This window comes from Triturus cristatus, chromosome 6 (genome assembly GCF_964204655.1).
Source record: "Triturus cristatus chromosome 6, aTriCri1.1, whole genome shotgun sequence".
NCBI classification, from domain to species: Eukaryota; Metazoa; Chordata; class Amphibia; order Caudata; family Salamandridae; genus Triturus; species Triturus cristatus.
The window spans coordinates 710,387,773-710,408,833 of NC_140589.1; the positions used below are offsets into that span (position 1 = coordinate 710,387,773).

The 21,061-nt window shown below is 42.7% G+C and overlaps 1 protein-coding gene across 1 annotated transcript in view; it reads right to left on the reverse strand.

Annotated features, from left to right (window-relative positions):
- Nucleotides 1-21,061, reverse strand: part of LOC146817750 (uncharacterized) — a 746,064-nt gene that overhangs the window by 619,028 nt on the left and 105,975 nt on the right. The window contains exons 8-11 of the mRNA XM_085609232.1: nt 13,600-13,686; nt 13,007-13,164; nt 10,667-10,819; nt 3,115-3,216 (exon numbers count right to left, since the gene is read on the reverse strand). Of these exons, the coding sequence (XP_085465358.1) occupies nt 3,115-3,216; nt 10,667-10,819; nt 13,007-13,164; nt 13,600-13,686 (500 nt within the window). The remainder of the gene's footprint in view (nt 1-3,114; nt 3,217-10,666; nt 10,820-13,006; nt 13,165-13,599; nt 13,687-21,061) is intronic.

Sequence of the window (21,061 nt, forward strand, 5' to 3'; positions counted from 1 at the left end):
TCGGAGCGAGACATGCAAATTGAAACCTCAATGGACAAATGAGTAAGCCCATTTCTAGTCACAATCTACACTCCTAAAGTTACTACATGCAAAAAGGTACTAAAACAGTAGTAAATGTACTCCAGCTCAGCCTCAGAGCACCACACATGACCTCTCACAAGTACTGGAACTCACACTTGTTGAAAATAATGGCTGCAGGGAAATAAAATAAAACCCTATAGGAAATGATGTTAACTAAATAAAATTATTTATACTTTTAAAACAATATTTACACTTTGTTTAATGTTAAAAAATATCTAATAAATACAATTTAATAATCAACTTATTTTATATTGGAAATTAAATTAAACTTTTGTCACAAGATGTAAAACATTTTCAGTTATTTCCCTACTTAACTTTTTATTTTATACATATTAAAACAAAATAACAATTCTACTGTAGGAGGGATTTGTTTTTAAATTAACATTTGGCAAAATATTAATCATGAATTAATGAAATATATTTGATTTAATTAATACACAGTTAATTCAATGGGTGGTAACATTTGATTAGTTCTAAGTTGTAAAAAGTATTTAAATTATTTTACATTAATATTTTACACTAAACTATTGATAACACTTTCTTAAAAATTGTAATTAACATTTTACATTTTCACCATACTTTCCCATAGGGAGACCCCTGCAATGGTGGCAGAGGTCTCTGCCTAATTGTGAAAAATTACGAGTGATATCTTTACACTTTTAAATTCTGGCCCAGGAGACTCCTCAAGAGGACGGAGTCCTAAGACTACACCTCATTGTACCGTTACAGTCCCAATGGTGAATAGCAAAAAAGTGTATTGTTACTCCGAGGTGTAGTAGCAAATATAAATGTAATGAAATCTACACATGTAGGTTTACCTTAGTGAATAGAGGCCTTAGAGACAGTGAAGTTGGTGATATGTACCCATATGTAATCGTTTTAATTGGGTTATTTTCAAGCTCATATACATTGGTCCTCCTAAATGAAACTTCTGCAATAGGGCATTATTGGCACTGCATAAAGTGATCCTTTTTGTCACATTACTAAAGGTTTTTTAGCCATGCACAGGGCTTTTCACAATTGTTTCAAGGCACAAGGCTGATTAACGCCAGAGCAACAAATGTATTACAACGTGCCAGCTACTTCTAAAGCATAGCACAATTTATCAATGCCATGACTTGTGGCACAGCTTCTAGTCACGCAATGATTATGAAGCAAAGCAAAAAGATTGAAATCAATTGCCCATTTATTACGCTATCAGATAAAGTGGAAAGGGAATGAGGAGAATACGAGCCGCTCCCAGATTATTTTACGGATCTTCACCTTTAATGTGCTGGATGGTAGAGTCTGACTTGAATCAGAGGCTCCAGCAGTGATACTGGGACCATCGATTTTGTGGCTGCCATGTATGTACAGAGCACTGGTGGGTGTAAGTGGCACTGGGTGTTTGACCAACCTGTCTTTTCTGGTAGACACACACACCTCTCTATTATCAAATTCATGAGATAAAAAAACCTCACGACAGAGGATGTTCTCTTTGATTTCTGTCTATCTCTTGAATCAATTACGTTTACAGATGCGATTAATAACAAATTGCATGATTTTGGGAAAGCTCCTATAACTTGCCTATACTTTCTAATCCACTAACATATAACCGATTCAGCTCCTTCTCCTTACTATTACAGTCAGACCGAAAGGCGCAGCCGACCCTGGAGAGACAGCGGCTAACCTACCCCGTGGGCGGCCCCCAATGGGCCCAACAGCAAGAAAAAGGAAAGCGCACCAGACAATGGGCGTGGAGGCCCTAGCAAGCATTCTTTTAAAAGACCCCAATTGGAAAAGTGGGGCGTAGCCACAAATGCAGCCAAAGAGGGGATAACCAATGAAGTGGTCAGCAGTGTACATTTTATGCTTGACCAGTAAAACTGATCCCACCCACCCACACCCGATAACGCGGGCGTCGCAGCCGCAAACAGTTGGGTGGGTAGCTACAACTTTTAACAATAAATAGCTTTACACAAGGCTATAAAAGGGCAATTGCCCAAACAAGGTCCGTTGGATGCCTCACAGCAGGGACACTTGAGGGCAAACAACAGGAACATAAAGGGACAGTTGCCCAAACAAGTTCCTTGGGATGCTTCACAGCAGGGACACTTGAGGGCAGACAAGAGAAACATAAAATGACAATTGCCTGAACAAGGTCCTTGTGGTGCCTCACGGCAGGGATGCTTGAGGGAAGGCAAATGAGGTAAGAAAAGTCGGACTAGGAGCACATGGCACTTGCAGCCCAGGCATGGCCACGGGCCACGAACACCAGACACACTGTAGCACGGGAAGCCTTGTAGCCCCGACCTGCTGTACGAAAGTAATCGACAGAATGAGAGCTGTCACTGCAGCTGATAAACAGTGATTTATGATACCCATTTAAGACTTTATGATTTACAAGATGATGCATTGCATAATACGTAGGCTATGTTTTATGGTTTTGATATGCAATAAAGATAAGATCACAATGTGGACCAGTGATGAGCTGTATGCTTTGCCTTAAGATTCATGTAAGCATGATAAATTATGTACTAATTTTTGGAAATCTGAATAAACTGCAGCTGGTCAAAAACCACAAAAGTCTTGGTGTATCTAATTGGAAGGAAAGTGAATGGCGGGAGGGCCCATGGGATGCTTGCATGCTGGTGGGGGGAGGGGGGGGGGGGAGTATAATTAACTGGGAGAAAGGTTTTTGGTGAATTTAGCATTTCTGGTGAATTAAGAAAAACAAATTAGATCAATTTAAATTTAAGATCCAATTTTCAAAGCGACCAGGTGAGATTTGGTTTCATGTTAGGCTACAACCTGTAGCTCATGAGTAATGATGTATACAACACAATGTGGCCTTGCTCATCAACATCCACAAAACCAGTCAATGCTACAAAAGTGTCTTAGTGTATCACAATTATCTGATAGACGGCACGTTTTCGGAGTCGGCGCACTATCCAGATTTGTTTTTGGGGAGGATGGCTGAAAATTAAGTCTTTTGCTGAATTAACACATTTAAGGGCAGTTAAACCATTTCAATTAAAAACGTTTTTGTTTCACCTTGATAGCCTCTGATTGGATCCGCAATAATTCGTCCACTTTTTTGTACTGCTTCAGTTTAGTCATCAGTTTCTGTTGCCAGGGATCTCGTTTAGGTTTAATCTGTGAGGCAAAATTAAAACACATTGGTGAGAATGAAGAAGGAAAGCTATGTTTTTGTGTACGCATTTAACATAAAAAATCATATGTTGTGTAAATTCATGTGTATTGTGAATATCAAAAACAGTGTATCACATAATACTCGCACACAAAACCATGTTTCGAAGGAATGACATAGGCTTCCATCTTATTAGGTCAACCCTCTATTTTGTTACAAGTCATGGAATCAATGAATCCCAATGCCTTGAAACCACTTTTGAGTTCCAGGCCTCTAGTATGCTAAATGGCTTAGGTAAAATGCAACCGCAGGGGCAGTAGAACAGCACTGGTAAAACCAAAAAGTGATATGTATTGGCTTTGCCAATGCTTGTGGTATATATGTGAAAGACGTAATGCGGGTAGAGCTAGAGAGTGAGCAAACCTCATGGAAATTGTATCTCATCCAGAAGCATTCTTGGCAGAGTACATATAAACCATGAGAGAATACCACTTAAATCGACCCCTGATTAAAATATAAATCAAATTAATTTCTAGAAAGAAGAATATTTTGACAAATAATGGGCTTTTGGCCTCGATTTCTACATGAGCTACACTGAAGGGGCACTGTTTTTAGTCTAAATGTAAGATTTCTTCCTTAAAAAAAAGCAGTTACAATCATAAACCTTTTTTAACTGCCACAAAATATTCCTAAAGGATAGGAATTCTGTGAACTCTGCACCACAATGCAGACTAGTGTCATAAAGAATGGGAGATCACACTGAGGTACGATATAAATATTGCTGAACGAGTCATCAACTGTCACCTGCACACAGTGTTAGTCCTGCACACAAACATTTATTAAGTGCTCAATACCTCTACACTCCTATGACCCATTAGGAGCATAAACATTTTGTAAACACCTACCCCCCTAAGCAGCAAAGAGGTTGTAAAAAATTAGATGAAGAACTAGTATGATACTTACCTGCCACTATGTAAAGTATAAAACAATCTAGCATTCTCATTGGAAGAGGTCATCAGTGATGTAATCAATTTTGCCTTTTGAGATGTCAACAGTTATGTAAAATTAAGTCATGAACATGCCATTAGTGATGTAATATGCGAAATCTTAAGCAGTGCATGGCGGGACGCAAGTTATAGTTAGCTTTGCTAACTATGATGATTCTCTCTGTGTGTTTTTTAGTTCAAAACGTTACGTTGGCACTGAAAGTTTCATCAAACCATTATGTCACTTTACCCTTTGGTTGTTTCAGTGAATTTGTAAGGTTTTTTAAAAAACTAAATCAGTTCTTATTATCACACCTAACAATAAAGTAATTTTAACCTTTGTTTTTTAAAAACAAATGTAAATCAAGATATAATTACAGTTCCTAACTACAATGTCAATTTACCCATTGTTTTTTTCAGTGAATTTCTAGGTTTTAAATAAAAAATTAATATTATGTTACCATATGTAAAGCCTTACCCCAGCTGGGTACGGCCTTTGGCCGTGTACGGTGGGGATTCGCCACAGGGTCTCACAAGAAAGCAAGCACATGCAGCTCACAACCTTTAGCCGTGTGCTGTGTGTGATTGGCCACAGGGCCTAGCCCACGCGGTCAGGCCCTGCAGACTACCCTCAATGGCAACCAACTCCAGACATGCACACCATTTGGCTATGCGGAATGGGGTTGGCAGCAAGCCATGCTGCCAACACCCCCTTAGATAGCCGGCTCCAAGGAGGTCATACGGCCACTGTTCCAAAGCCACTATTGTCCCCGGGACTACATTTCCCCCAGGTCCCAGGCCAGATAAATTGATATTATGGGGAGGCCGCGCATGGCCCCCATCTCCGAGCCCCAATGGGGCCTTGGGATTCCGTCCCTCGAGGCCAAAAATAATAATAGGAGAGGGGGGCCCCTGTCCCCCACCCCAAACCTTATGAGTCCCTGGGGACCACATCACCCGAGGCCAACCACTAATATTGCGGGCAAAATAAGGTACACTGTGTAGAGAGTCCAGGCAACCCTTATTGGTTTACAGAGGCAAAAATAATAACACTACACTCTGCTGCTGCCCTCTTTAGTGGTAGTGTGGGCAAGCAGTTTAGGCTTATCAGAGGGTGGTGCTAAGCATTGGTTGTACTCACAGAAGCAATAAATGAGACACACACTCAAGAATAAATCCAAGGCCAATGTAGAAAAATAAGGTGTATTTTTATGTAAATTTTGATACAAAAAACTTCACTATCAAGTAAGTATTTTTTAAATGTTCATCTTTATGCAGCAATGCTTTCCTATGGGTAAAAAAGGCATATGTTGCATACAGTAATTCACTGTAGGTTTCTGGGGGTCTTCTTCTATAATTAAGGTTGTAGGGGGCCAAGGTCCAAAGTACTGGCAGTATCTACTCGTTACCTGCCGTGGGGCACCCGGGTGCAGAGGTGCTGGTAGAGTTGTTAGCTTTGCGTGCTATGCTGGTAGAAAGAAGGGGCAGCCACCTAAAAACAGGCTGCAAAAGTGGGATAAGTCCAGGAGCTCCCAACAGGGGCCTCGGGTCACAAGGGTCCTGTGAGCAAGGGGGCACAGCCGGTTCGTTGGTATCCAGACTGAGGCGCTCCAGTGCAGAGTATATATGTCGGCTGAGCTTGGTGCGTCAAAGGGCCTTGCCATTGTTGGTCTCGATGGCTCAGGGTGCAAAATAAGGGCAGCTGGGCCACTCTGGAAGTGGGTCTCTAAGGTGCTGATGCTCCTCGATGGCTGCTCTGTCTCAGTGCTGTTAGAATCTCGACTGGACTTAAACCGGTCTTGGTTGCTGCAAGGGGTCCGGTACTCAGGGTATTGGTGCTGTGCAACTCTGGTCGGTCCTGGTGTCCTCTCACCTCATGGGGGGACAGCTCTGACTTTCAGGAGCACAGGTACTTCTTCTTGGGTGGCTGTTGTGTCGAACTGGGCGGGGAGCAGCAACAGGGTAAACCGGACTCCGCTTCTTCAGTGCCTGCGGACAGCAGGGTATAAGCTCCTCTACTACAAGAGAAATTGCTGGCAATTTGTGAAAGTCTGGCAGTCTGTTGGGGTTCTCAGTAGATACTCAGCTGCAGGACGAGTCACTGGGTCAAAATTGCCAAGACGGGTGCAGGAAGGCAGGGTTTGGCACCAAAGTTCCACAACAGTCTTCAGTTCTCGCTTTCTCGTGGCTCTACTTTGTTTTCTTTTTCTAGATCCGTTGAGATCTAAGTTCCTGGCCTCAGTGGTGCCCCCAAATACTCAATGTATGGGTGTTAAAGAGAGTGGCAGGTAGTAGCCAATGGGCTGCTTACCTTTAGGGTGACTTCACTCTCTATAAGAGCTCTTCCTATGAAAAGTGGGGATGACCCTGACCCAATAGGCCTAATACCACCACAAACCAAGATGGTGGAATTAGGCCCAAATGGTGGAATTCTAGTTTTCGTTTTCACATCAGGTAGCCCACCTTAGGGGTGGAACTAGCCTGATGGGAAACACACCTCCTGACTAGCTAATTCTCGCGCCTGTCCAGGTGCAAAATGGGCCTCAAGGCGGGGGGTGGCATCTCCCAAGACAAGGGGAAGCCGGGGTCACATATCAAAGGTGGCAGAGGCCTTTGAAGCCTCCTGCCTTGATATGCTGATTACTTAGCCAGCCTGCTTGGAGGAGGTGACAACACCTCTGGCCGGAGCAGGCACTCTTACTGTCCTCAGAGAAGGTGGACTCTCACCTGCAGGGGGTCAAAAACCTGTCTTTGGTGGCAAGCTGGTCTACACAAGTCAGTTAGTACACGAGAGGTTGGTAGGTTTTCAGAGGGCACCATTATGGTGCCCTCTGGGTGCATTTATTATTAAATCCATCACTGGAATCAGTGTGGGCTTAATAATACAAGATGTTTGATACCAAACATCATTAGTTTCAGTGAAGCCATCATGTAATGGGGAACTTGTGCTCACCAGTGCCCAATATATATACTCAAGATGACTTCCCTGTTCACTGGCAATGTCCAAGAGTCGACATCAAGGCCGGCTTTAGCACTGGTGGCGCCCTGTGCGACAATGTTTGTTGGGGCCCCCCACGGACTCCCTCACTACCACCCTTTAACAGTGCCCCCTCAAGTCTCCATAACCACTCTCTCTCTATCAGATGTATTTGATTAGTTATATAGCGCCACCTATACCATTTTGGGGTGTCAGAGAACTTTACATCAAACACACATTACAAAGAGACAATCAATCATATGTGTGTAAATCAGTGTATAGGAAATGTTACATAAGTCAGAAGACTACAAGGTTAGTCACATGTCATCCATACTGATAGGCAGTATAGTTTAAGAGTGCTTGGTCTGGAGAAGCACAGACTCAGAATTTAAAACATAACCCCATAGTTGGGGGTTACATTTAATAATAAGGATTTTCTTTTACCAAAATGAACCCTTTTTGAAACATTTGAATAATGAAAGACGGAGGAAAAAAATCATAATGCTCTAATCTATACCTTGCAGTTTGCATGCAGCTCTTTCATGATAGTTATTAGTTCACTGTTCCATGTTAGGGTTTTAACATCTACACTGCTAGTAACAAAAGGATCTATCTGACAAAATCACTGATCTATTTAAACTATATGCATGGTACACATTCTTTGCAGCAGTGATATTAACCCTATGTGCTACCATAAAATGTGTGAAAACTTCCAGTAGATAAAACTCCTTCTCTCCCCAGGAAGAACATTAATCACTGGAGTTATCTTTACGTTTTTATTGTATGAAAAAGGCCAGCAATGCAGCAGCACGTGCTTTTAAAACCATAAAATACTTTCAATTACGGCGCCCCCTCAAAGAGTCAGCACCCGGTGCGGTAGCATCAGTCGCACCGCCCTAAAGACGGCCCTGGTCGACATGGAACTCACAAGGGCTGATCTGTTCATGCAGATATGTTCTCACATGTAATATATTGCACCCTGCCTTAGGGCTGTAAGGTCATCTGTAGGGGTAATGTACTTCTATTACATGCAGTGTCTGCAGTCATGGCACACAGGTGGTGTGCCATGCAGTGTCTTCACTTTGCTCTGCACTATGTCATGCAGCCTGCAATGGCAGTTTGCAGGAGTGTGCTGAGGGGGTCCGTTAGGTTAGCACAATACATACTGTAGCCTCCCTGCCATAGGTACCAAGGTTACCATTTACTAGGGAGTTACAGGGGGTGCTAAAGGTATTGCCAATTGGAGGAACAATTGCACAGTTTTAGGGAAAGACATCTGACTCTGGGGACCTGGATAGCAAGAACACAGTGCACTTCTGTTAGAAGTGCATCAATTACCAGGCAAAAAGTGGGGATGACCATGTCAAAAAGGGGCACTTTCCTACACCCAGAGATTCCATCCCCCAGTTTCAACCACTAATAATAGGGAAGGTGGGTGTGTACCCCCTCCCAGATCCTTATTTGGCTCCGGCGACCCAATCCCCTGGGGCGAAATGTCCTAAAAAGGAAAGGGGGCCATGCAACCCATCTCCACTAGCCTTAATTGGCCCCTGGGATCCCAGCCCCCAGGGCCAAATGCAATTAAAAAAGGGGTTGAGGGGCACATCCCCACTCCCCAAGCCTTATTAGGCCCCGGGGCCTGCATCCTCTGGGGCCAAATGCTATTAAAAAGGGAAAAGGGGCCGAGCAGCCCCAGAGCGTTATTAGACCCTGGGGACCCCATCCCTTGGGACCAAATGCTATTAAAATGGGGAGGGGGTGTGTGGCCCCCCTCCATGAACCTTCTTCAGCCCCAGGTACTTTATCCCTGGGCCAGAGATGGGTGTCTGGGTGCCTACCCACGGCACCCACAAACCAAACGTACCTGCATAATGTGGGCGCAGACATTGTTCCTGCCCGGAGGAAGCAGCTGTTTATGCTTGCTCCTTCCGAGTGGGAGCAATGTCTGTTTCCCTGCCTACCTGGAGGGAGCATGCTTAAATCTCCCACTGGTTGGGAGCAGCACGGTCTTCCCTGCCGGTGCTGCTGCAGGCAGGTAAGGCATGTTTGGTCCTGCCTGGCGGGAGATTTAAAAATGCTCCTACAAGGCGGGAACAAACACATGCACCAGCCCGGGCAGGGAAATTACTGTGCCTAGGTGGTGGGCTCTCCGGGACACAGTAACTGAGCTGGCTCCAGAAGGATGGGGTCTCTGGGGCCTTTAGAGACTCGGGGGCGTGCGTGCTGCCCCCTTAATTAAGAATTTGGCCCCAAGGGGTGTGTTCCCCAGGGTATTTTTAGGCCCAGGAAGGGTGGCCGTGTGCACCCTCCCCTTTTTTAAGAATTTGGCCCAGGGGGTGGAGTTCTTAAAGCTTCATAAGGCTCAGGGGGAGGGGCCATGAACCCCTTCTCCATTATTAAGATACCTGGCCCTAGGGGATGGGGTCCCCAGGGCCCAAAATGGGCTCAAGTAGAGGGGGCCCTACTTATGCCCACTCCCCATATATTTATTTTAAAAAATGGTGCACTGCCATTTTCTTCTTTTTTTTGCTGTGATCCAGCATTAATCCTGCAGGATCGCAGTAAAAACACCTTATTCTTTAATTTTTGGCTGTAGGGGGGGTCCCGCTGCCAACCCCCCCACTTGGCCAAGGAAGGCAGGGTTTCCCTACTTTGCCCCCATTATATATATTTTTTTAAATAATTGCAGGACAGGAGACTAAGGGCCTGATTTAGAACTCGGCGGACTATGGCATTTAGATTTTGGCGGATAAGATATTTGTCACCGTTGTGATGGAGTAACCCGTTCGCAGAGTTCTGAATCAGGTCCTAAGTGTCCGAGTCCTGTAACTGCTACCAGCAACCTTTTTCTCATGTTGCAGGCAACCAATTACAGCGCTCGCTCCCGCAGGAGTCTGAATCCAACAGGAGGGAATTGGCCCAAGGGAAAAAAGCTCACTGGACCAATCAGAATGCTCTATTTTTTTTAATCGGGTTTCTGAGACACTCGCAAGAGTCTCTCGAACCCAACCGGCCAGATTTACAATGATTTTTGGAGCTAAATTTCTCCCAACCTTCAGAAGGGATTACACCAAATGCACGCTTTCTGTACCCAGATTAAGCTTCCTGCCAAATTTGGTGTAATTCAGTTTTTACGGTAGTGCTTCTTAAAAAAGTCTATGGAAAATGCATTGGGATTTTGGGTTTTGGGGTTCCCTTTCATTCTCTGCCCCCACTTGACGGATCACCCTGAAACTTTCCATGCAGAAACTAGGCAACCAGGGGGAAACCTTTTGGAAAATTTTGCGGAGATTAGTCAAATGGCGCCAAAGTCATTAGAGAAACAAAAAAATGCATTTTATTTGGAAAAACTGACTTGACTGCAATTACCCAGTGGCGACACTAGGTGACAGAGAGTCCTACATCCTGAAGATTCCCAACCATTGTTGCAGAGATTGCAAGTCCCCCAAAATGGCAAATGGTAAATCCACCAACCAATCTCACACTCCATACCTTCACAAAAGGGATCCAGTTGGCTTTCTTTTTCAAGGCCCTGGTGTTACCACTGAAACCCCACTTGTCTGAAACTGCTGCCCCAGTATCATATACAGGAAATGTTCTCATTGTCTGCTGTTTCATGAAGACACTTCGAAATTTGGAGGCAACCTGCAGGAAAAGAAAACAAATATTATCAAAAGCTCTAAAATATTTTGAATATCCTGCTGTGTCATGGAGGTCAACTGAAGGGCTGTGAAACACCATATGGGGGAGAAGACCTCACGTACAGTGGGTAATCCCCTATGAGAGAAAAACCTTCAGTTGGTTGCATTTGCTATTGTTTTTTGTTGTGCCGAAGTAGGGAGGATGCAAACGTTGACAGCCCCCTTTCCTCTTGTTCCCCTGGACCATCTTCAACATCTTGGAAATCAGGTCCATTTCTTCGTGCAGATTAATATGTTACAAATCATAGTGGTAAGCCTCCCAGAACAATAATGGTCATAGGCCTGGCTTTAATTTGTTGACAAATGGAAACTAAATTTGTGCATGCACGTTTTTGCATGTGTTAGTTCTTTAAAGACAGAGGTATTCGATTTGGCAGAGCTTTCTTTGGATCATCTTTTGGATGACATAAATGAAATATTCACAAAGTGCACTGATTACAGATTAGGTTTATGAAAAGTCCTCCGTTTGTATACAAAAGGGATATATGAAACCTCTGGTGCTGTATGTATGTCTGCTAATTCAATTTATAAGGAAAATAGAGTAGGTTCTAAAGCACACCCTTTGCAAACTTCTCCATTAATAGAAATACAAGGGATTATCTCAGACAGCGGGTAGTAGACTATTTTAAATATGAAATAGGCACAGTAGAGTCCCCGAAGCACTAAAAAAGGTTCTTCATGGGTGGATTATCTCATACCAGAATGAAGCTAAACAAAAGGAATTAGGGAAATTAATATCCTAGAAGTATCAGGAATTTAGAGCAAGAATTGACAGAATCCCCAAATAAGGCATCATTAAGACAACTTGAAAAACAATAATGCTCAGACAGTAGTATCTGTTGCATACAGCAGCTCTAGCCCAGACAACAATGTAATATAGGATGAATGAAAATGGGCTCAAAGTTGGTAAGCTCCTCTATTAGCTGGCCAATAGAGACTTGGAACTCTGATTAGTATAAAACATTGGTAATATGAAAGATGAGAGCCTAATACTTTATGCATTTCTACCTATTGCTATACACATCCTTGTCATCCCCACCAGCCGAATTTGGCAACCCAATTGTCGAACAACTAGTTATTCCCTTGCTGCCTGACAAGACCCATCTCCAACTTGAGGCACTTTTAGGTGAGGAGGAGATCCTTGAGGTATTGAACTCACTTCCAACTAGAAAGACCCCTTGCCCCTATGATTTCCTGCGGGGGGTCTTCCAAAAAATATGCTTACCTTTTCATACCAACACTACTTGACAGGTGTGAGGAGCCATATGAATATGGAATCCTCCCCTATCACTTGTGAGGTGCAAAACAGTAAGCCTGGAAAACCCGTGTGAATGTGGTTTGTACCAACATATTTCCCTAATTAACCTCGAAACCAAAATACTTGCTAAGATATTGGCTTATAGACTTGTGGCAGTGATCCGTACACTGGTTCACTAAGACCAGAATGGCTTTATGCCTGGTTTTAACATGTGGCACTGTATTGGATGCCTACAAGATGCCTTCGAATGTTCGGATGATACTGGAGAATGCAGGACCTTGATCTTAACCGACTTTTAGAAGAACATTGATTCAGTTTGATGGCTTTTTATGATTGATTGCTGAAACAGAAAAATATTGGCCCCCCTATTTTAAAGATACATCCAGGTGCTGTACAACAAACCCTGGATAAGGGTCCTGTGATTGGTGACCTTTCCTCTCCCCTGTTGCCCCCTCTTTTTGCCCTTACAGTTGAACCACTGCTGAGTGGGTCCAGAATCAAGCTCAGGTACAAGGCTTTAGATGGCCGATGATGAGGGAGAACAGGATATCCTTATATGCTGGTGATATCCTTCTTTACGCCAGTGAACCAGACTCCTCTGTTCCTAGGCTGATGCAGATGCTTCAAATTTATGACAAGGTGTTAGGTCTCATGTTAAATTGGACCAAACTACAGAATGTGGCACTTTCTGGATGTCATGAAGACCTCCACCTGCAAACTAAACTTAGACGGGACACTGACCATTTCAAATACCTTGGCATGTATATAGCACACATGCACCAAAGGGCCAGGGATTTAAACATTATGCCCCTGTTTTCCCAGATCCACTGAGACATGGAGACATGGCAATCCCTGCGTCCTCTTTGAACTTACCATTGTGTAGAGCTCCATCTCACTGGCAGTGTTCCTGAGATCCTCCACGTCGTAAGCAATCTTAAAATGAGAAAGAAGTTCCTGCAGCTGGGGTTTTAGTTCATCCGTTTCCGTCATGTGCTGGGGCAGCAGAGAGTCCAAGTCACCCTGAAAAATTCCTGTTCAATGAAAAGAAAACCCTGTAATATATTGTACCACACTGCCACCAAGCTCTTCTGACAGAAGTCTTTACATTTTGTAATTTATTGAAGGCTACTAGTCAAAGGGGTATGTTTGGCAAGGTTATCTATGTGCCAGCTTATTTTTTATTTTATAGTATGGCTATTTTCAATCGGATACATACTTTTGAAAACGTACTCTGTCTTACTGGGATAGTATGTCAGCCTTTTAAGAATGTACATAGCCATGACAAAGGGAGTCTAAGGGAATGCAGAACTAGATAACAAGGTTCCAGATAGAATTTATTGCAAAAGGTTAATGAAAATCATAATGCAGAAAAAATAACATAACATTTTTGGCAACAAATAAAAACAAGTAAGAATGAATTTACAAACAATAATGATAACAAGACTTGGTTATGAAGAGTGCCATACCTTCTGACTGCATTACAGATGAAGAACTCTTCACTGAGGGAGTAAAGTGTGGTCCGGTAGAAACCGCAGACATTGATGGAAGATTACCTAAACAAAATCATGTATCAATTTAAAAGAAAACTGCTCCTCAAACGTCTGTTTGCGCACGACAACCACAGTCTATCATTTCGTTTACTACTCTTTAAACTGTAAGTACATTGTGGAAGCACACACTTTTGACATGTATGGTAAGCCCACAATCATGTTGTTCAGCAGGGACCAACTCTTGTAGCAGTTTCAGATCTTTTCCATTTTGACATCTCTATCTGACCAGTCATACCTCCTCTTCAAAATCATCTTGCCATTCTGCATTCCCTCTCAAGACCACACTTCACCCAACTAACACCTATTCATAGACAATATACTGTCTACAGACTTCCACCAAGAATGACTGCCCTGAATAGTGTGGATGTTAAATGTTATGCACTGTTACTGGTAAATCTAAAAGAAGGCACCAATACAAAACAACTTATCTCCTGGTTTCAAAAAGGTTTCCACTGCGATAGGAGAACAATTGATAACATACTTGCCCTAGCAATCCTGGTTGAAGCCCAAACCACCCTTGGCAGAGCTCGGTTAAAAGCATGTTTTGTAGATTTTCGAACTGCCTTCGAAAGCATAACTAGATATTTGTGACGGAGTAAGCTGTATCGATGGGGCTATCCAGCGATTACACCTTGACACTGGGTCTGTGTCAAACTGGGGGGACAATTATATTTCAGACCCAATAAAAAAATTAGTTGCCTAAAGAAAGCCTGTACATTAGCCCCTTTGCTTTTTAACTTTTATATTGCAGATCTAGGTGCCGCTCTCAGGAATGATTGTTCATGCCTTGGACGACAATTGAGATAATAACTATTTGATATGGAATGACCTAAAATCGTAAATATATTAGTATTTAGTAAAAAGGTCAAAAAGTACAGCTCCTGGACATATATTATCCAATTATCAGAGTTTTGGTTTATAAAAATTTCAGCATATGGCTTCATGAAAGAGGTGGCCATCACTTTCATTTACCTACATTGAAACCAAAATCATATTCACTCACAGCTGCATTATTCCGTATATCACGTGAGTTTACAGGCGCCTCTCTCACCCCAATCTTGTAAATAACAAGGGAAAAAATTCTTACAATCTTAAGTTATGGCAAAAAGGTTATTCATGGCAGACTATTTTCCTGTTTAGATCAAACCTAGTGCAAGTTGCGAATATCACACACTACAACGCATGTCTTTACTATTCATGTAATACAATGCGTTGATCTTTACAACGTGTTAAATTACATTGTGACGTTTAAAAAGCATTTTAGAGGTTATATATGTTTATCACTGGAAAAAAGACAATGATCAAAGAGACGTTCTAGTTAGGTGAACTAACTACAACTAGAAAACACTCAAATTCACAGGTGACAGTTACCTGAAGCAAAGCATAGTGTTATTATGAATGATAATATTTCAGATATCCGCCATGCTATCAATTATGTCCTAAAACATGTCATTAGTGATGTACTATGTGAGGGCGTAAGCAGTGCATGGCGAGGGCATGAGTTATAGTTACTTCAGTTAACTATAACTAGTGGAATTCAGTGTTTATTTTCAGGTTGAAAAATTATGTTTTAACTGACATTTTCACCTAACCATATTATCACTTTAAGCTTTGAATTTTTCACTGAATTTCTGAAGATATTATTACCAGACATAACTAGAAAATCACTTTAACCTTTGTTTTTTCTGTGAATTTGTGGGGTTTTTTTTAACGTAAACTAACAAGAGATATCATTTTAAATAAGTCAGACCTACTGGCTTTGTCAAAGAATCAGAACACAAATATAAAAGGCTTGCCTATTGGCTGTAGCATGGGGTTCAGAACATCAACCTATGTAAAGTAGAACTATGTCAAAAAGACATAGTTCAGCAGACCGTTGTCAAAAAGTCCCCACAATAATTGTTCAGTAACAATATTTGAAAGCAATCCTTATAAATACACACATGACAATGCATAATCATGTTACAAAAATATTTAGAATAAAACATTTTTATTCCTAACAACCATAAATGTGTTTTTGGGTCTTTCTTTAACACTCTTCAGGTCACAAAATGCAGTCATAGAACCACCAATTTAAGAGGTCCAATTGAAGAGAGCATAAAGCTCCGGCTTGGGGTGTTTAAAAAAAAAATTGGTAAGATCTCCGGGGTCATGCATTCAATGACCCAGGGGGCTTGTTGTTTTTTTAAATTTTTTTTAACTTTCCTTGGAGGCTACTGTGCTCCTTGCAGGCCCCCACAACACTTTTATAAATTGCTGGTGGTGCTCATGCCTCTCATTGGGGCACCACGCCAACAATTCAATTTAAAAACAAAGCCCATGCAGGGCATTATGGGGCTCTCCCAGAAGGGAGCAGTGAACACTGTATGAGCGGCCTCACCACTTCAATAGTGAAGCAAAAAGCCTGTGACAATTTTATTCCTTTTTTTATACTCAGTATGCCGCATTTTTCATTCAATGGCAGCACGGGGAGCCAACACCACCACTGTTGTGCCATTCTTTTTCTTTTTGGTAGGACTGGGACTCCCACAACTTCTCATGTTGGGGGTCCCTGGGGGGTGGCCCAACGCTCCCACCTCCCTACTGACTCCCCAGCCCCAACAGTGAACGTGTGCCCGTTCAGCAGTAGCTTGATTTCTGCTCCAGCTGTGGGTGCACATTCACTGTTCCCTAACCGCACTCTTGTGGGCAGGAATTCTGTTTTCTGTTCCCGTCTGAGGTGGGAGCAATATGCCTAAACAGCTTCGGGGATATGGCCCCAAAATACCTAATAAAAAATATGTTGGGCCCCAAGGCATGGGGCATTGGGACCAACATGGGTCTCGGGGGTATTCTTTCCCCATATATTTAAAAAAGAATGTGGCAACCTTCCTGGGCCCTAGCATGCCTAGAGGGATTCTAGTTGAAAAGGGCAGGGTCCACCCTTTTTTAGGTCTCGCTGAGCCCCAGCGCTTGCACTGGCTCGAAGAGACATTTTGTATGTGGGATTTTCAAAGTGCTGCTGGCTGGCCTAACGCTTCCGTTCACGCGATCGTGCACGCGCGCAGCCGGCCGCCAGCAGCACTTTGAAAACTCGTGTGCGTCATCGCGATCACTTTCGCTCTCAGAGCGATCGCGATGACGCACGCGCACACACAACTCCTCCCCCACCACATTTTGCATCTCCGGCCGCTTGCGCGTGGCCAACGCTTGTCTATTGTGCTGGTAAACCCCTGCAAAGTGCCACACATCTTAAAGCATTTTACATAAAGTGCACGCATTACTGCAAGATTGGTAATTGCCACGCAAATCAGATGAAGTGAAAGCCAAGTCTGTTATTCCTCCTTCCTACGGTAAATGTTTACCCATAGCTGTCACTATGGCACGCCAACAGAGGGCCCTTTCAATTTTGAAGCAGCAGGTTGAGTCCGGTGATTGGAATATGCTATTACGTGGCCAGCCCACGCTCAATGATGCTTTACCTTGGCACGGACCAGTGCCAAAGGATGCAACACTAAGGCATGACTTATTGTGTGAGCAGAATTAAGAATTTCTTCAACACAGTGTCAGAGCACAGAGCGACGGGTGAGGCAGACGACTATTGTTAAAGAACTACACCGCACATCACCGGCTCGGGCCATCCCATGCAGAGCTGCTGATCCACCAGAGTCCTGTCACGCTGCCTTGGTCAAAACAGCTATCAGTGCGTTGCTGACTCAGTCGTAAGCTTAATAAGAACCTGAGACTCCATACTCTTACCCGACCAATCAGTCCTGTGTGTATGTTTCTCAACTATACTGCAACTGCTGGTAAGAGTATTCACTGCTGGGACCACAGTAGATGGGGCCGCCGAATGAAGCAAGCTGCTTGTGTAGTGCTGCTAGTGTGAGAGGGCAGACAACGTGACTTAAGGATTCTGTTGGTTGCTGCCAGCACAGGTGTTGCATGTGAATGTCACCTGTCTATATTGCGTAAGGCTCTGGTATCCATGCATACTTGTCGCAGTTTCACCAACTAAGATTTGGGTAAAACAAAATGTAACAGCATGGATACACTGGTGACAAAAAAGTACATGGAACACTTAATAAGGCATGGGTGAAATGGGCAATATACGTTTGACACATTTTCAAATTGTTTGTTACGCCTTTTTAAACAACACGTCATATAAATGGTAAAACAACATGACCCAAAATGCAAGTGTTTAGTTGACAAGAACGCAAGTATTGGCTGGATGTCTCACAGAAGATTACATGGAGGAGCTACTAGCAGCTATATAAGACAGACGTTCACCACCGTAGTCATACTTCGTGAGGTAATGTTGCTGCTCAGGAAGCAGCCAAGCGTTCCAGCTGCTTGGAGGGGAAGAGGTGTGTTGCATGTGTCTTAATAAAAGGATAAACTTGCTTCAAAAGCAACCTTGTGTATTTCAACTAATGCACTGCAGCTCCCATCTGCCGCACTCTCAAGTAAACCTATTTTGCCCCCTCCCGCCCATAGACACACACACACCGTTTATGTTCATTTTGTGTTTACCAGACGGCACGAAGGGCATGCACTCATTAAATGAACAGACTGCTTGTTAAAGTGTCACTAAAAGTGCCACCTGTATGGCAATCAGTTGTCTCACATAAACACACAGGAAACACTGAAGTGTGACACATAAGGGATTTGAAAATTTGGCAGCTAAAACTGCACTACTCATTTCCTAAAGATAATACCAGTACCAGTAGCACAATTATCTTTTTGGGGTGGGTCTGAACGGCCCAAACATTCCTATAACAGCTGGCACCAAACCCTGACAATTGCTCTGAACAATCTTTGCCTGGAATCCGTTTGTGAACTAGGCCTGAAATATATTGACTTCATAAGTGTATTGAAAAGAGAAGTCATGTTTAAAGCAGTAAATGTCAAGCTAGGTGTGGAGCTCCCACACAAAATTAGGAAGTCAGCCATATCTTGCATTTGCTCTAAAACATCTATTACAATTCATTACTTGCGAACGAGGTTTGGTGTGTTCGATTTTATGAAGATGGCCAAAGTTGGAAATAGAAGCACATTATAGTATATTTCGATTTAGGAATGCATGAGGTTTTAAGGCTTTTCTTTTGCTTGGGAGATGCAGCTGCAGCGTGTCCTTCCCTTCGACATTACCCTAAAGGCACCCTTAACCAGCCTAATGCCTGCACAGTCGCGCTTTAGGATAACACTTTGTAGTTTTCTGAAATGGGTGCTGTAATCCGATGGAGGTTTTTCTGAGAGGTGTCCATGGCATATGTGAGTAAGGGAGGAGTACGGCTTTGTATCTCTGGCTCTGTGTTTCACTTAGTTGGTGATGAATGCAGTCCTGCTCTTTGCTCCACATGTCTTCAGCATTTTTGGAAATTAGTTGTTTCTTACGTACTGCTTTTCCCTGATTTTGGCTCTGTTATTGCTTTTTAACATTCTGGCAGGTAGGTGCTTATTTGCCAATTCAGAGGGGTTGACTCCCAACTGTGCGTCATCCTATGCGCCATTCACCTCTTCCAAAAGTGTCTCCAACTTTTCACACCAGCGGGACACACTGGGAACGCATGCTAGGACAATTGACACATGGCGTTAATCTGCTTCATACACATTGTACTATAGGCCATTAGGTTTAATCACCTAAAACAAAGGGATCATGTAAACATTAAATAACAGGGCTGACATTACTGAGCCCTGTGATACACCAGGACTATTCACAATAAACTACATATTTATCTTTGCTAATCCAAAAGAAATAAATTAAAGAAACTCAAGAGCATTATTATTACACAGGCATAGTCTGGCATACTTGGTGATGATTGATAAACTCATAGATGGCAGACTTTCACACTTTTTCCACATCTAAGCATGGTTAGTGCCAACTCCTCCTCGCAAGTGCAGAACATGAATGTGCTGTTTATTTCACAAATTACTTGTTTACAGTGCTTCTCACAACTTGCATCTAGATGGATGTTGGTGATTGTTTTCTAGCAACAACAATTTTAAAAGGGTGCGAAGGTCTAGGTTGTTTTAATCTGGAAATCAATGTGAAGAAAACTTCACAAATTAGAATTAATAATTGTACTTGCGTGAACTGCATGAAGTTCATGAGAAAAGGACTTAACAACTTCAAACATCTCTACATCAGAGAAGGCCATGGAGTGTCCAGCAGATGTTCTAGAGGCTTGAGAAGTAAATTGTGGCCCAACGCACTAATTGCTGCAAATAATTCCAACAATATTATTGCGGAAGAGTAGCCCTCACACCAAAGAGAAAACTGTTTTTCTCTAAGATGAAACAGATATATTTCTTTCTCCCCAGAGAGGTGATAAGCTTAGATACAATTCTACCAGCAACTTTGCTACTTCAGAGAAGACTGTCCTGCCTGATCCCGTCTCACAACACCACCTTCCACACGAGAGGTTAGCTAAAAATGATATGCTAGTTGTAGAGGTTGGTGGAAGTTGCATTAGAGTTTACCAACAGTGGAGTCACAACTGCTTCCAAAGATGTTTTTAGCAACAGATAACCGCTCTATAGTAGGAAGTGCATCCGGGGAGTGGAAGTTCTCATTAGGTTGTCCAAATAACTAAAAATATGCATTTTGGGGTCCTTGTTGCTTTTAACCATTTGGGATAGGACATGCATATATTTTTAAAGAATGTGTACTTCAAGCTAAGGCAATTCATTTATTTACTGCTTCAAGAGTTAGAAGTCCTTGAACTCGACTTTGAGCAAATTCAAATTAAGAATTCTAACACTGCTATTTGCTTGGCGAGCTATTTTAATTCCAGAATCCTGGACACCCCACCCTCTGTAGACTAAGGTTCATCTAGTTACAACAAGCGCTTATGAGTCCAGATGCGACTGTTATAATTAGTTAAAAGAAAATCGCATGAGACGATGACAGGTTGTCAATTGGTTCGATAAGGTTGGCATTTGCCCTTAGAATGATCAATTTGAAGATGACCAATCAGCTCATTGAATTTATAGGAATGCTTCCTTCAATGTTCTTTTAGACTACATCGCCATAGATTGTGGGCACTTCAGTCCTGTAAAATGTTTTCAGAACTCCATAGGAGGGTCAGGAATCATTTTCCATTAAGCTTATGGTTGGATTAGACCATCCGCTTCCCCCGAGCTCAACCTTTATAGGTGACCAGGCTACGGCGCGGAAGCTCCTCACATACAGAGGGGAAGAGGTTGTACAGTGGGAGAAGGCAATATGAAAATTAATGTGGCTTCTAATTTGGCCCTGCAGGATTCTCTTACTTTGTTTAAAAACCAAACAAAGATAATATTTGATTATATTTACATAGAGCAGGTTTATTGAGTCAAGAGGTTTGGCAAACCTTGGTATGACCTTGAATGTTATTCAGTGCATAGGTGCCTTCGT